The following is a 17081-nucleotide window of genomic DNA, read 5'->3' on the forward strand; positions in this document are numbered from 1 at the left end:
GGCTTCTTGGTAGCTAGTTGTAAGGTTGGGAGATTGGGAACCTATCTGGGCTAGCTAAAGACAATTTTATTAAATTGCTAAGTGGCTTGTGGTATTATAGAGAGGAAAAAAATCAATTTGATTAAATAATAAAACGTTTTAATAAGAGAAATCTCAGTGCTATGGGCATGATGCCTCAGGCCATACATACACATGTTTCACGTTATAAATACAATTGTGCTCGCAGGAACAAGCAATAAAAGTGGAAAATGTCCTCCATTCACCTTTTATGGTGACAATAATGCCCTTTATTTGCTGTATAATTTGTAACTATTGGCATTAGGCCTCTAGACGCAAAATACACATTTTTAGTTTATCAATAGATTCTTGGGTTTCTCCATCCTGCCTTGGTATAGGCAATGATGTTGGACTCCTATCGCACAGCAATACTGTAGCCTACCCATACTGTCAAATATTTTACATAAGCTACCAGTCTATTTACTGTGTTGGCAGTAAGGTTATTATAGTAAATGAAAACAGAAACTAAAAAGAAAAACTAAAATTTGAAAAACAATTCAGTAAAAAGTACATATATTAAACTTTTAGCTTTGACTCCAAACCGAACTAAAATCAAATAAAAACCATGATAAATTATGTTCAGTTGTAATGGTTTTCTTCTAAAAATTAAAATTAAAATGAAATGGGGTTTTCAAGCTTTTTTTCTAATGGGGTTTTTGAGCTGAATCTGCCAATAGACACTGATGTTTCAAATAGGCCTAACTTGTGCATCACCATAACTAGCTATCACGAGCTAAAAGGGAAGACATTTGAGTGCGATCACAGAGCGTGACTGGTCCAAGCTAGAACGGCTTGTGAAGTTGTTGGAGCCATTCGCCATCCACACTGACCAACTTCAAACTCATAGCCAGTAGCTAGCTGTCTGATGTGGTGCCGTGCCCTCTCAACCTTGAGGCACACTTGCAGACATTATTGTTGCAAAACAGTTGGCACAGGTCCTCCTGAACTTACTGTTCTTCGCATGCATACTGAATCCTCTGGCAGCCAACTTCGATCCAACCCCTGAAGTAGCTTGCCTTATGGACCCAAGTGTGTCTCTATCACTTTGCTCAACAGAGAGCAGCAGGACCCCAGGAAGATGTCAGTACGGTGAACCCAGCAAGCATCTCGACTACATACAGTGCTTCAGAAATATAGCCTCCTCGAAACAAAGATTGTTTCTGAGGTCACTGTCCAGCCGGGGGTCGACCTGGCTGGGCATTAAGTGCCCCTGTGTAAGCTGCGGAAATACCTGGAAGAGGTAAAGGGGGGGCATGTTTACAGAGTCACCTCTCCAGTTCTGGAAGGCAAGGATGGATGTTTATCCAAAGCTGTGCGTGCCCTGTGGCACTGAATCTAGTTTCTTCCCCTGCATCCCAAGTGTTTGTGGAGAGAATATTCTCTGTCTGTGGACAATTATCATCAGGTTTGAGAAACCCAACGACCACCTCTCTGAAACAGTTTGTTTTTATGCAGCTGTTGTTATTAACACTATTTAAAGGGGTTAGTCAGTAATAATGTTAAATATTACATAAACATAACACGTCAAATGTGCCATGACTTAATGAGTTGTTTTTCCTTTTCTGTCAGATAAAGGTAAAAGTACTATTCTTCTTACATCTACTACTAAAGTTTAAAAAAACATTGGATTGGTTTAAACATGGAAAGAGAGTTTCCTTCCACCATATTTCTTGCACCAGTTTAGGCACATATCCTTTAAATCCAAGACACATTAGGATTGATTTATAATTGAAACCTAATCAAACCTATGTCCTGGCCATGGAGTTGTATGGAGTCCTCTAGTGGCCAAAAGCCTGTTTTAACATGGGCTGTGTTAACATGGGCAGCGCCATTAATTAAGGACTTTCGACATTTTGATTTAGTCAACTGGGCGGGACTTCCAGTTTCATTGGCTGATCCCTCCTGATGACCCGGTTGGCATTACCCGAAGACCCGGTTGGAGTTGTGACAGCCGTGTCACAAATGTTACTTGTGAAGAAGAAAATTGACTATTTCAAGATGGGGAAGGCCTCAATGGTGATGCCCATGCTCTCACAGATGCCATCATAACACAGATACAGATCAGTGGCGATTGGTGCAGTTTAAGAAGAGGGAGGACGATTATTGTTTTAATGACCATGGTCTTATTCCTATCATAGCATATTGGATGACTGTCATTCATATTCCATTCACCCAGCTCAATGTAACATTGATGGGTTTAGGCTATTGCATGATGCTTTCCCTTTGCTTGTGGACTTCAGTGCACAACACATCAGCTGTCTGTGACCAGGCTAAAAAAAGTTGACTGAGAAGACATTATCATTTGCAGCAACGACCTGGGGAATAGTTAGAGTGGAGAGGAGGGGGATTAATGAGCCAATTGTAAACTGGGGATTATTAGGTGACCGTGATGGTTTGAGGGCCAGATTGGGAATTTAGCCAGGACACCGGGGTTAACACCCCTACTCTTACGATAAGTGCCATGGGATCTTTAATGACCTCAGAGAGTCAGGACACCCGTTTAACGTCCCATTCGAAAGCATGAGTGAAGGATGCTTTGTTGCAAAATAGAAAGCCGATTCTAGATTTAATTTTGGATTGGAGATGCTTCATGTGAGTCTGGAAGGAGAGTTTACAGTCTAGCCAGACACCTAGGTATTTGTAGTTGTCCACATATTCTAAGTCAGAACCGTCCAGAGTAGTGATGCTGGACGGGCGAACAGGTGTGGGCAGTGATCGGTTGAAGAGCATGCACTTAGTTTTAGAGCAGTTGGAGGCCACGGAAGGAGAGTTGTAATGGCATTGAAGCTCGTCTGGAGGTTAGTTAACACAGTGTCCAAAGAAGGGCCAGAAGTATACAGTATGCTGTCGTCTTGGTAGAGGTGGATCAGAGAATCACCAGCAGCGAGAGCGACATCATTGATGTATACAGAGAAAAGAGTCGGCCCGAGAATTGAACCCTGTGGCACCCCCATAGAGACTGCCAGAGGTCCGGACAACAGGCCCTCCGATTTGACACACTGAACTCTATCAGAGAAGTAGTTGGTGAACCAGGTGAGGCAATCATTTGAGAAACCAAGGCTGTTGAGTCTGCCAATAAGAATTGGGTGATTGACAGAGTCGAAAGCATTGGCCAGGTCGATGAATACGGCTGCACAGTAATGTCTCTTATCGATGGCGGTTATATCGTTTAGGACCTTGAGCGTGGCTGAGGTGCACCCATGACCAGCTCAGAAACCAGATTGCATAGCGGAGAAGGTACGGTGGGATTCGAAATGGTCGGTAATCTGTTCGTTGACTTGGCTTTCGAAGACCTTAGAAAGGATAGATATAGGTCTGTAGCAATTTGGGTCGAGAGTGTCTCCCCCTTTGAAGAGGGTGATGACCGTGGCAGCTTTCCAATCTTTGGGAATCTCAGACGATACGAAAGAGAGGTTGAATAGGCTAGTAATAGGGGTTGCAACAATTTCGGCAGATATTTTTTTTAAAGAGAGGGTCCAGATTGTCTAGCCCGGCTGATTTATAGGGGTCTAGGTTTTGCAGCTTTTTAAGAACATCAGCTGTCTGAATTTGGGTGAAGGAGAAATGGGGGAGGCTTGGGCAAGTTGCTGTGGGGAATGCATGTCTGTTGACCAGGGTAGGTGTAGCCAGGTGGAAAGCATGGCCAGCCGTAGAAAAATGGTTTTTGAAATTCTCAATTACAGTGGATTTATCGGTGGTGACAGTGTTTCCTAGCCTCAGTGCAGTGGGCAGCTAGGAGGTGCTCTTATTCTCCATGGACTTTACAGTGTCCCAAAACTTTTTTGAGTTTGTGCTACAGGATGCACATTTCTGCTTTAAAAAGCTAGCCTTAGCTTTCCTAATTGCCTGTGTATATTGGTTCCTGAAAAGTTGCATATCACGGGGGCTATTCGATGCTAATGCAGAACGCCACAGGATGTTTTTGTGCTGGTCAAGGGCAGTCAGGTCTGGAGATATCCAAGGGCTTTATCTGTTCCTGGTTCTACATTTTTTGAAAGGGGCATGCTTATTTAAGATGGTGAGGAAGGCACTTTTAAGGAACAACCATGCATCCTCTACTGACGGGATGAGGTCAATATCCTTCCAGGATACCCGGGCCAGGTCGATTAAGAAGGCCTGCTTGCGGGGTGGTCGTTTGACTGCAGACACGTTACGGATGCAGGCAATGAGGCAGTGATCGCTATATTTGGAGGGCAAGTTGGTGAGGATGATATCTATGAGGGTGCCCGTGTTTACGGATTTGGGGTTGTACCTGGTGGGTTCATTGATAATTTGTGAGAGATTGAGGGCCTCAAGCTTAGATTGCAGGATAACCGGGGTGTTAAGCATGTCCCAGTTTAGGTCACCTAGCAACACTAGCTCTGAAGATAGATGGGGGGCAATCAGTTCACATATGGTGTCCAGGGCACAGCTGGGGGCAGAGAGTGGTCTATAGCAAGCGGCAACGGTGAGAGACTTGTTTCTGGAAAGGTGGATTTTTAAAAGTAGGAGCTCGAGTTGTTTGGGTTAGTAAACCCTCTACAGTTTAGCAGTTACACCGATGGACCCCGGTGGCAATAAATGTATAAAACCAAAAGCTTACCTTGACTTGGAAGAGTTCCAGTGTTGGATAGGCATAGCCAGCTAGCTAACATACAGTAGCATCCCTCTCTGTTTGAACCAGGTGTGTGAGTAAGCTGAACTAGCTGCATTCACTAGCTAAGGGAAAGAAATACAACGAAATACAGCTCTCTCTCTCTCTCTCTCTCTCTCTCTCTCTCTCTCCTCCTTCATTTTTAAAGAAATTAATTTGTTCAAAATTGTTAAACTATTGGCTTTCTCTCTCTTTGAGTCAACTACTCACCACATTTTATGCACTACAGTGTTATCTAGCTGTAGCTTATGCTTTCAGTACTAGATTAATTCTCTGATCCTTTGATTGGGTGCATAACATGCTGCAAGAGCTCTGATAGGTTGGAGGATGTCTTCTGGAAGTTGTCATAATTACTAGGGAAGTCTATGTCTCTCCAAGTCACCTTATGTATTACTGCCCCCCAGTGACAAGAAGTGACATCCGCAAAAAAAGAACTACAGGCCAACAACACAAATTACTCCTAGCCCCCCATGGAAAGGCTACGTTCTGTCCCTAAAACTAAAACTGATACTAAATTATATAAAAATGAGATACAAATGTTTTTATCAACCTGAAACTAAAAGGAAACTAGTAAATCAAGTCTGAAAATGAACTGAAACTTAACTCAATTTCAAATAAAAACCTAAAAACTAATAGAAATAAACAATAATAACGTTGGTTGGCAGGATGTTTTAATCTTTAGCAGTAATTTATTATTTATCTGGAAAAGGACTGTCAGTTTCTGAAAGAAAAAACAATGGTAAACTGTGGACCTGTCAGCAGTGAATTCAACAATGTTTTGCATCAACTTTTCCACCAATCTAAATAATGGACTGCCTGCGAATTCTGAAATAATTGTCTAAGGCAGATGGGGGAAAAAAGCAATTGCAGTACTTACAGTAGCTTGCTAAGGCCTACTTCAATGTAAAATATTGTTAAAATCGACTGAATACCTGTATTATAAACCGCACTGCCTATTATTTAAAAAAAACTTTAAATACATATAGCCTATCTATTTACTAGGCTACTAGGTCCAAATAAATGAGAGATGAGCATGATAATTTGATGTATGGCTACTTTGGGACATTTCTTCTGCAATTGTTATGAAAATAAAATACATAGGAAAAAGATTTATGTCTAATGAATAATGGCAACCTAGTGATGGGTTCACGTGGGTCTTGTAACCAATAAGATCAGCTCTGAAAAAGATCTGATGTGAAAAGATCTGATGTGATTGGTCAAAAGACGAATTAGTGGAAAAAATATCAGAATTGGGCTGCCTGTGTAAACCTAGCCTTTATTGTTAGCATGATGTCAAGTCCCATGATGCAGTTATACCTTCATGTCATGAGTAGATTCAACTCTTGCAACCCCCTGTGACTTGTGAAGTTAGTGTGCACATGGAGATGTAGTATACACGCGCGCGCGCGCACACACACACACACACACACACAGTCTGGGAGAGACTTTTTGTCGCTCCTATAATCATGAATCGTCTCGGATACCTCAGTTTCACACACAGCCTCATGCCTGGAACATTGACGTCAATGGATTAACTGCGCGGCCAAGGGGCGGGGCTTCACACCTCGACCCGCACACAAACCTTCTGATTGCTCGAGAAAACATTCCAGTGGCCCTATAAAGTGGGAATAATGACCATATCCGCTTTCATTGGTGTATAGACCCCAAACTACTACTCCACATCAACGACGAGTGGACAGAGCAACATTTAAATCAAAGGTATTGTGTTAGCCATATTGACGAAATAACCGTAGCATAGCACAAAAGAACTTAAGAGGAATTTATCTTGGGAAAAGCATCAGAACGAAAGTCGCTATCATCTTGGCCGCCGGGTAAGAACGTGTTTAGGCTAGTCTTTTATTCGGCTTTCATGCATGAGACTTGACCTATATTGTGTAGAGTACTAATATTCTAATTAATTTGTTTGGATTTGAAATGCACCGTAGCTCTGACCCTGTACGTTTTACAGAAAATAAGTCCAAATATGTTTCTTTTGACGCCAACTAACAAAATAAAAATAGTTATTGTCGGCTCTTATTGCCTCACTGGATAGACTAATTGGCTTTGAATGTCACATCTGCATGCCAACGAAAAGTGCGTATGTCTGCTTTGCCTAAACAGACCGTTCCATGGGGTAGAAATTGTAACAAACGTTAACCCCATACATTTGAAATGTGTCAGTTATCTCGACAGTCTTAGGTTTATGTACTCTTGTATGTTTTTGTATTTGCTTTTTTGTTCATTGAAGGTTTACCCCATAGATATTCAATCTGAATGACATCTGCCTAAAAAAAAGGCTATACAAGCCAGAATGTTGACTAAAATTATATTTACACTAACTACAGGTTGTTTGTTCTTTTGATGGTAGGAAGTGGAGATAAGTGTTGTTTACCTGACTGTTTGCAGCGCAAGTAGGTTCAGTCCCTCTTATTTTCAATCTCCTAACACATTGCAGTGGACTGAAGCGTGTTCCCTCATAATCAACTGGAAGTGTTTGAACTTTACCAGCTGATTGAGTGGGACAACATTCTGTCTGGTTCAGTTAGGCTCGCCCATATTGTGCAAGTGTTTCATGTGTTAAAAGGTTGGGTTGATAAAGCTTCCCTGTGCGTGTTTTGTCACAGATTACCTCCAACAAAGTGGCAAAAATCGTCTGAGGACTTTACATTGAGTTTGTTCAACATTCTGACTTGTAATGGGACTGTTCAGGAATACTGAGCCTACACGTTAGAGACCAGAGTGAAATACTTCCACTCTGGGGTTTTAAGAGGCTAGCGTCCACCCACCTGCTGTGATGCACATAAGGTTGAATGATGTGCATGGCCTATGTGCATTTGCTACATTCTTTATCTCCATTTTTTTAATGCAATTACTTAAGTTAAAGGCCTTTCAATTACATTATTGATGTGAGTCATCTTCGGTGCATAATATTTTAGTGGCTTTCTGAGTGAGAGAACTTAAAATTGGGAAATGTATTGTGCATGCATTCCAAGTGGAATTCTAGTGACTATTGGAGCAGAGCCCTTATTTCCTCCAGTACAGTTGATCTAGTGACACAGCCAGGTAGCTACTCTGCTAATACCATTACAGTTCCTCATGTGACCAAGCAGACTTAGTTACTAGGTGGACTGGTTCTTACCAGAGTTACTGTATAGCTAGATTGATTATTACCATCTGCAGTGTAATGGGCTTTCAAGCCAGACCGATTAAGTTCCCCTCTGCTCCGTCAAGCAGGATTAAATAATCAAGGAACGGTAGAGACTGGCAGGAGCTTGCCTTGCATCCTACAGTGTGCCCTCAAGGCCAGGAGTTTTTCCTAAACCATAACCTGGCTTGGAAAAAACAAGAACCTGGAGTTTCCCTTGGCCAGGACATGCTTCAGTCACACTATCCCAAGTCTGTAACTAGCACAATCATTCCTGAGTAAGGTCACGTTGCCCATAGAAACAGATTGACATGCCATACAATTGCAACAAGTGAGTTCTAGCACTTATCCCTAACCTTTCCTATCCTCCACAGGAAGGCCCATCTCGCAGCATCGCCTACCGCCCTTGCAGCCTCTCACTTGGGGAGGATGGATGCGGAGGCAGCCTCTCCGTCTCTCTCCTCTACGGTGGCAGGGCCCTCCACACTGTGGCGTCTCGCTGAGCGGAGGAGTAGGAAGGCTGGCTCAGGGAACATCTTTGGCGGGGTGAGTTTGGTATTTAGGAAGCAGATTCAGAGGTATAGGTTAGGCACAGTGATTAACAAATGTCAAGGGTTTGGATTAATGGGGCGAGGTCAGGGTAAGGAACAACAATTAGGAATCATTCAATCTTCTGGCTGTATAAAGGTCGTTAATGCACAACCCCCCCCCCCCCCAAGGTGAACCTGCGTCAGCTGCAGAGGCTGTTCACAGCAGCTGGGGACCAGGATGCAGAGCAGAGGGCTGAGCTGGTGTGGGGCCACGGGGACGAGGCTGAGCTGGCCCAGGCCCTGATAGGACTGAGGGCGAGGGGCCGACGGAGAGGACTCAGGGTGGAGGGGCGAGACACACTGGGGTCGCGCTGGCTCCGGGCGTTTAATCATCTGAGGTGGGTTGACATTATGTAATATGCCGTTATGATTTACAAAAATAATAATTTGATATAAATATATAGTAATCATGAATATTTACACACACTGGTAAGTTGAGGGGAGAGACACTAGGACCATGCTGGTTATGGGTGTTCAAGCATCTGAGGTGGGTGACTGTCTCACACACACATACACACACTGAATGCTCTCAATGCCTTCCCATTCTCCACATACAATTGCACACACACCATTCAATCACAATCAAGAGATAAAAATGTCTCACACAAAATCTAGAGATATAAAATGTCTGCTTTGAATCCTTCATAACATTCAACTTTTTCCAAGTCCTCACAGAGCACAATAACTCCCTGAACTTTGTGGCTTGTTTCTACAGGATTGGTAAGAGTTCAGAGAGTAGCCAGCAGAGCGAAGAGCAGTCATCAGACAGCAAGACGGAGGCAAGAGCAAAACACAGCAGCCCAGATACACAGCCACTGACTCATAAGGGCCCCAGAGGTGCTACAGGAGTCAGAGAGGACCTAACTGAGGGCCAAGGCCCTGCAGGGGCCTCTGAGAGACCAGCCAGGCCAGGAGCTCTACTGAAGAAAGGAGGGGAGAGCGACCCGGAGAGGTACCTCCACCGCATCCTCCACTGATGGACACAGAGGACTAAGATGACTTTGTTGCCCCTAGATCCCTTCCCCCACTAATCATTCATGTGTGTATTAGGTGATGGTAAACTGATCCTAGATCTGTGTTTGGGGACAACTTCTACGTGGAGTAATGACCAACCCTAGTTCAGAGAGTGACAGTCAAAGATACTATATATTTTTTACCTCTGTCGAACCAAGATCAGATGAATGATGAACAAACTGGATCTACAAGATGGGGGAACACTTTGATATGATATTCTAACATTTCATTCTCTCTCAGGAACTGGCTTATCTGTTCTTCTGTTTGTCTCGTGTCTCTTAAGAGCATCACGTATTAGACCTTGGATTCATACAAAGGATTAAGGAAAGAGGTTTCGACTGTGGGATATAGCAGAGCACTTCGGGAGAGCTCAATTACTTGTTTTTGAATGAAGTATTTTGGTCATTTGATTCTCCAAATTAGACATGTGCCAAGATGCATCCTAAAAAGAAAGGAAAATAAGTTGCTGTCAACTGGAAAGGAGATATTTTGAAGAAGTCAACATTTCGACCAGGGTTGTGGAACTCATTCCATACAGGGACAAGTGTCTGCTGGTATCGTTATTTCCTTTTCAATGTGTAAAAACAGAAACAGCAGGGGTTCAAACTTTAGAACCCAGTTCCTACATTTGAATATAGAAATTGATTTTATCAAACAAAACTATGCTACATTTTTATCTCTTGGACCCTCAGGATGACAAACCAGAGCAAGATTACTGAATGTAAATACATTCACCTCTGAAGGTAAATAATGTATCAACCCAAGTGCTGTGCTGAATGTTACTTATGTCATTCTAGTCAGATTAGCGCACGTTAGCAACAACCGTCCCGGTATATGGACACCGATCTCAGAGGTTAAAGGGCCAGATGCACAATTAAAGGGCAATTACACTCAAATCAATTTGTTAGTTTCCTTCCAGACCAAAAATGAATGCTATTCTGATGTGATTTAAGCATTGACATGGACTCAGAACATCCAATTTTGATGTTTCTCTAAAACAATTTAATTGTGAGAAATTCAAAACAGGAAAAATAAAACCTAATTTTGGGGGGGGATTTGTTTTTGGACCCCCACCCCTTAGTTGTTTTATTAACCATTCTTTTACCAGATATATTGACAGAACACTGCACTAGTTTCTCTTGTACATCAGAGGAAGAGTTTCAGGGGAGATGAGAAGTTTCCTATTCGAAAGCTTGATTAAAAATGAGTAGCTGGTAACTATTTTATTTTTATAAAATGGTTCTCATGCTAGACAAGGTTGGCAAAAACTAGGGTAAAACGCTGGGCCCTAGATGGAGCCTATAACTAGGACACATTTTCTTGGTCAGGTGACAGGAAACTCATGGCCCAACTCATACCTGGTCAATGTACATGGAAAGAGAAACCCCCCAAAAAATGTATCACTTCAATATGTTAATGTTGCCTTTAATTTGACACTACAGTATATGGTCTTCCACAAATACAGTAACGGAACTTGACATTCATTGATTTAAATTATTTTTAAATCTATATTTCTACAGGTGAAGTTTACATACACCTTAGCCAAATACATTTTTAACTCAGTTTTTCAAAATTCCTGACATTTAATCCTAGTAAACATTCCCTGTCTTAGGTCAGTTAGGATCACTACTTTATTTTAAGAATGTGAAATGTCAGAAAAATAGTACAGGGATTTTTCATCTTTTATTTCTTTCATGTTCCCAGTGGGTCAGAAGTTTACATATACTCAATTAGTATTTGGTAGCATTGCCTTTAAATTGTTTCACTTGGGTCAAACGTTTCGGGTAGCCTTGCACAAGCTTCCCACGATAAGTTGGGGGAATTTTGGCCCATTTCTCCTGACACAGCTGGTGTAACCGAGTCAGGTTGGTAGGCCTCCTTGTTCGCACACACTTTTTCAGTTCTACCCACAAGTGTTCTAGCTTTGTGGTGGCCACTCCAATACCTTGACTTTGTTGTCCTTAAGCCATTTTGCCACAACTTTGGAAGTATGCTTGGGATGATTGTCCATTTGGAAGGCCCATTCGTGACCAAGCTTCAACATCCTGACTGATGTCTTGAGATGTTGCTTCAATATATTCACACAATTTTCCTCCCACATGATGGCATCTATTTTGTGAAGTTCCCCAGTCCCTCCTGCAGCAAAGCACCCCCACAACATGATGCCCCCCATGCTTCACGGTTGGGATGATGTTCTTTGGCTTGCAAGAATCCACCCTTTGTCCTCCAAACAACGATGGTCATTATGGCCCAACAGTTCTATTTTTGTTTCATCAGGCCAGAGGACATTTCTCCAAAAAGTACGATCTTGGTCCACATGTGCAGTTGCAAACCGTAGTCTGGCTTTTTTATGGCAGTTTTGGAGCAGTGGCTTCTTCCTTGCTGAGCAGCCTTTCAGGTTATGTCAATATAGGACTTGTTTTACTGTGGATATAGATACTTTTGTACCCGTTTCCTCCAGCATCTTCACAAGGTCCTTTGCTGTTCTGGGATTGATTTGCACTTTTCGCAACTCACCATCTCTTCCTGAGCGATATGACTGCTGCGTGGTCCCATGGTGTTTGTACTTGCGTACTATTGTTTGTACAGATGAACGTGGTACCTTCAGGCATTTGGAAATTGCTCCCCAGGATGAACCAAACTTGTAGAGGTCCACAATTTTTTTTACTGAGGTCTTGGCTGATTTTCTTTAGATTTTTTTTTCTCCCCCCATGATGTCAAGCAAAGCGGCACTGAGTTTGAAGGTAGGCCTTGAAATACAGGTACACCTTCAATTGACTCAAATTGCCAGTCAATTAGTCAATTATCAGAAGCTTCTAAAGCCATTACACAAAATTCCAGAAAATTATGTATGTAAACTTTTTTTGACCCACCGGAATTGTGATTAAGTGAAATAATCCGTCTTTAAACAATTGTTGGAAAATTACTTATGTCATGCACAAAGTAATGTCCTAACCGACTTGCCAAAACTATAGTTAACTAGAAATGTGTGGCGTGGTTGAAAAACACGTTTTAATGTCGCCTACTTAAGTGTATGTAAACTTCTGACTTCAACTGTGTGTATATGTATGTATATGTGTGTGTGTATATATATATATATATATATATATATATATAATCTCAAAGATGTGATTGCAGAGTTTGATTAAAGGTGTTGATAAATATTGTGTTTGTCTTTGCGGATTGTTTATGAACCAATAGTAGAACAGAGTTTGTATGTTGGAATTTTGTGTTGCTGTATTTGGTTAGTGTTCTGAACTTGTCTGACCTTTACTAGCAACCAACCATGTGAGATAAGAGAGATGACGTAAAGGGATTGAGAGCGGGATAGAGGAAAACAAATAGCCAGAGGGTTACCAGGTCATCATACTTATCTTTTGACATGTGAACAGGAGGTACTGCTGACCAATGGGATAAATCACAACACCCTTGTCACATGACTGCAGTGATCCTTTGCTGACCTCTGACACAGGTGAGCAAGTCATCACCAACAGCAACCCTTGATCACCTGACTGCATCTCCCAACATGCATGGTATAACCATACAAGAGACTACCCATCTGTTCCAATTCGCTCCCTAACTCTTCAATGTTTCCATTTCTGTAGAGTGTAGACAATTTGATGAAAGTTCAACTACTACACTCCTTCTACAAGATCTGAAATCATTGGGCTCTGCAGTGAGGCTTCGTCCAGAAACAACCAGGCTATCTTGAATTCTAGCTCTATTCCCCCAGGCCTACTCACTCCTGTAGATCTTAGTCTTGGATAGGTGGAGGCAATATGCCATTCTCCTGGAGAGCTACTATGACTATACACACTTTTTCTCCAGCTCTGCTCTAACAGAACTGATTAATCTAATTAGCTTCTCACTGGGATTTTGATTAGCTGATATCCAGTGGCTCTTCAGGAGGAAGGTGGATGGGGCTTGTTTAAAATGACATATAGGATGTAACAGAACTTTCAGGCAAATGTATGATATACAGATATGATTCTGTCAAATAGGCTGTGTTTAGACATGCACCCTAATTCTGTTTTTTCCACATTGGTCTTTTTATCAATCACATCAGATCTCAAGTTGTCATGTGCACAAGTACAGTGAAATTCCTTACTTGCTTGCTCTTTCCCAACAATTCAGTAATCAAAATAAGTAGTACTATTAATATACTGTATATACAGATTTTTGAAACAAGTAAAACAAAAACACACACACAGAATTAAGAACATGAGAAAGTGTAAGATATCAGGGAGGTGCATGTGTGGACGCATGGAGTGAGTCGCTCAGTTTTGTATTGACAATACTGTGGTTATATGTAGAAACCAGACAAAGTTTAAATCAAGCCTCTAAAATCGATACATCAACATATACCCACGCAACTGGAAGAGAGTGAGCAATCAGTTGGTAAAGCGGTGGCAGCGGCACTAATCCAACAAGCCATAGCTTCCCCCAGAGGAAACATCCATACAACCCATCTCCACGTCTTTTACCAACACACCGTAACCATTTGTTTAAGTGTCAGACAAAGGCAAAACACCCTCCAAAATGAAGGACTGGGCTGCCCCAGTGACTCGCAGCATCTTCACTGGCTGCTTAACACCATTGCTTCTCCGCAGAGACACAAACCCATCTGAAACAAAGGGTTCATTCATGTCTGATTCCAAATCTTGTTTACAAGATACACCAGTCCCATTCAAACACATAATAGGCTGGAGTGTGCTCAAGCTGTAATTTCTGTTGCTTCAACTTTGCCTTTAGTTCTAACTCTCACAATTACATGTCTGCAGGACTCCCCTTTTCATCAACCTCCCTCTCTGGAAGGATTTGCACCTCCACCAAAGCAGTACCGATCAACTCTTTGACTACTGCTTTTGGATCGCCAGATGCCACCTTGATGTCATAATGCCTTGAAATGATGAGCAGATTTGCCTTTGTCCATTTATCTAGTATCTCTCATGTAAGGTTATCCACAAATGCTTCCAACTGGAAGTTGAATTTTTTAATTTATTATCTCCAATTTCGTGGTATCCAATTGGAAGTTAGTCTTTCTTGTCTCATCGCTGCAACTCCCGTAAGGACTCGGGAGAGGCGAAGGTCGAGAGCCCTGCATCCTCCAAAACACAACCCAACCAAGCCGCACTGCTTCTTGACACAATGCCCACTTAACTCGGAAGCCAGCCGCACCAATCTGTCAGAGGAAACACCATACACCTGGCGACCGTGTCAGCGTGCACTGCGCCTGGCCTGCCACAAAAGTCGCTGGTGCGCGATGGGACAAAGACAAGTCCTCCCCTAACCCTAATGACACTGGGCCAATTGTGCGCCGCCCCATGGGTCTCCCGGTCATGGCCTGCTGCGACAGGCTCTGGACTCGAACACAGAATCTCTAGTGGCACAGCTAGCACTGTGATGCAGTGCCTTAGACCACTGCGCCACTCAGGAGCACCCCCAACTTAAGTTACATAAAAGCCTGTGCGATTATGCAACTTTCAAAATGATTCAAACTCCTCAGGGTCGATATTAGTGACAGAAACTATCACAAAAGTGTATTTAGAACACTCAAATATCCGGGAGCTTCAGAGTAAGTGACTAGAAAGACTACCATACTCATGGGAAACAAGATCGCGGACGAGCCTCCATTTTGTTATGTTCCCAAGCAAGAAAACCAAAAATGTCACTCAAACAGAAGAGGGAACTAACAAAGAGTCACTGATAAGAAATAAATGAAATGTCACATTTACATAACTATTCAGATCCTTTACTCAGTACTTTGTTGAAGCACCTTTGGCAGCAATTGCAGTATCGAGTCTTCTTGGGTATGACGCTACAAGCTTGGCACATCTGTATTTGGGGAGTTTCTTTCATTCTTCTCTGCAGATCCTCAAGCTCTGTCAGGTTGTATGGGGAGCATTGCTGCACAGCTATTTACAGGTCTCTCCTGAGATGTTCGATTGGGTTCAAGTCCGGGCCACTTAAGGACATTCAGAAACTTGTCCCGAAGCCACTCCTACATTGTCTTGGCTGTCTGCTTATGGTCGTTGTCCTGTTGGAAGGTGAACCTTTGCTCTAGTCTGAGGTCCTGAGCGCTCTGGAGCATGTTTTCATCAAGGATCTCGCTGTACTTTGTCTCGATCCTGACTAGTCTCCCAGTCCCTGCCTCTGAAAAACATACCAACAGCATGATGATGCAACAAACCATGCTTCACCGTAGGGATGGTTCCAGGTTTCCTGCAAGAGTGACGCTTGGCATTCAGGCCAAAGAGTTCAATCTTAGTTTCATCAAACCAGATAATTTTGTTTCTCAAAGTCTGAGAGTCTTTAGATGCATTTTGGCAAACTCCAAGCAGGCTGCCATGTGCCTTTTACTGAGGAGTGGCTTCCGTCTGGACACTCCACCATAAAGGCCTGATTGGTGGAGTGCTGTAGTGATGGTTGTCCTTCTGGAAGGTTCTCCCATCTCCACAGAGGAACTTGAGTGCTCTCAGAGTGACCATCGGGTCTCCTCCCTGACCAAGGCCCTTCACCCATTGCTCAGTTTGGCCGGGCGGCCAGCTCTTGGAAGAGTCTTGGTGGTTCCAAACTTCTTCCATTTAAGAATGAAGGAAGCCACTGTGTTCTTGGGGACCTGCAATGCTGCACAAATGTTGTGGTACCCTTCCCCAGGTCTGTGCCTCGACACAATCCTGTCTCGGAGCTCTACAGACAATTTCTTCGACCTCACGGCTTGGTTTTTGCTCTGGCATGCACTGTCAACTGTGGGACCTTATATAGACAGGTGTGCCTTTCCAAACCATGTCCAATCAATTGAATTTACCACAGGTGGACTCCAAGTTGTAGAAACACCTCAAGGATGATCAATGGAAACAGGATGCACCTGAGCTCAATTTCAAGTCTCATAGCAAAGGGTCTGAATATTTATGTAAAGGTATGTTTTTTTAAATAAATATGCTAAAATTTCTACAAACCTATTTTCACTTTGTCATGTGGTATTGATTGTAGAACTAGGAAAAAATGCATTTCATCAAATTTAGAATACGGCACTAACGTAACAAAATGTGGACAATGGGAAGGGGTCTGAAAACTTTCCGAATGCACTGTAGATGATGATTATTAGAGTGTGTAGTCAGTATGAGTGTGTGAGCAAATTAAGTGTGTGTGTTGGAGTGTGCATAGAGTTAGTATGCGTACAGACAGAGCAAAAAGAAACAATAAAATAAAAGGGTCAATGCAGATAGTCCATGTAGCCATTTTGTTAGCTATTTACCGGTCTCATAGCTTGGGGGATAGAAGCTTTTCAGGAGGTTGTTGGTGTCAGACTTGATGCTCCGGTGCTGCTTGCCGTGCAGAAGCAGAGAGAACAGTCTATGGCTGAGGTGGCTGGAGTATAACAATGTTCCGGGCCATCCTTTCACCCCCCCCCCCTCCAGTGATGTACTGGGCTGTCCGCAACTCCCTTTCCACATCAGATCTTTTTCAGAGCTGATCTGATTGGTCAAAAGACCAATTAGTGAATATATTTTTGTTGTTGTTGCTGCCTGTCTAGACACAGCAATAAAATAGGAAATTGTGACAGCCCTGTTCTTTCTGTTTCACACCACTGAATACAGTTGTACAGTAAAGCCTCGCTGACACAGGAGGCTGCAGAGTG

The 17081-nt window shown here is 42.7% G+C and overlaps 1 protein-coding gene across 3 annotated transcripts; it reads left to right on the plus strand.

Annotated features, from left to right (window-relative positions):
- Positions 1–6328: 6328 nt before the first annotated feature.
- LOC139381802 (arginine vasopressin-induced protein 1-like) lies at positions 6329–12601 on the plus strand. 3 transcript variants are annotated; one of them, XM_071125574.1, is made up of 5 exons: positions 6365–6522; positions 7059–7101; positions 8210–8381; positions 8555–8763; positions 9141–12601. In XM_071125574.1, the coding sequence occupies exons 3-5, from the start codon at positions 8265–8267 to the stop codon at positions 9400–9402; spliced, it is 588 nt and encodes a 195-aa protein (XP_070981675.1). In that variant the 5' UTR covers positions 6365–6522; positions 7059–7101; positions 8210–8264; the 3' UTR covers positions 9403–12601. The 3 variants fall into 3 exon arrangements, with proteins under 3 accessions (XP_070981676.1, XP_070981674.1, XP_070981675.1); XM_071125575.1 differs by lacking the exon at positions 7059–7101 and having other exon boundaries at positions 6329–6409; XM_071125573.1 differs by lacking the exon at positions 7059–7101 and having other exon boundaries at positions 6340–6522.
- The last annotated feature ends 4480 nt before the right edge of the window (positions 12602–17081 follow it).

This window comes from Oncorhynchus clarkii, chromosome 23, assembly GCF_045791955.1.
Source record: "Oncorhynchus clarkii lewisi isolate Uvic-CL-2024 chromosome 23, UVic_Ocla_1.0, whole genome shotgun sequence".
Taxonomy (NCBI): Eukaryota; Metazoa; Chordata; class Actinopteri; order Salmoniformes; family Salmonidae; genus Oncorhynchus; species Oncorhynchus clarkii.

Bases quoted from the DNA above. Each gene is read 5' to 3' on its own strand.
- LOC139381802 (XM_071125575.1), top strand. From the start codon at position 8,265: ATGGATGCGGAGGCAGCCTCTCCGTCTCTCTCCTCTACGGTGGCAGGG. The intron at 8,382-8,554 runs GTGAGTTTGGTA...CCCCCCCCCAAG, and splicing joins CAGGGAACATCTTTGGCGGG to GTGAACCTGCGTCAGCTGCA. The intron at 8,764-9,140 runs GTGGGTTGACAT...TTGTTTCTACAG, and splicing joins CGGGCGTTTAATCATCTGAG to GATTGGTAAGAGTTCAGAGA.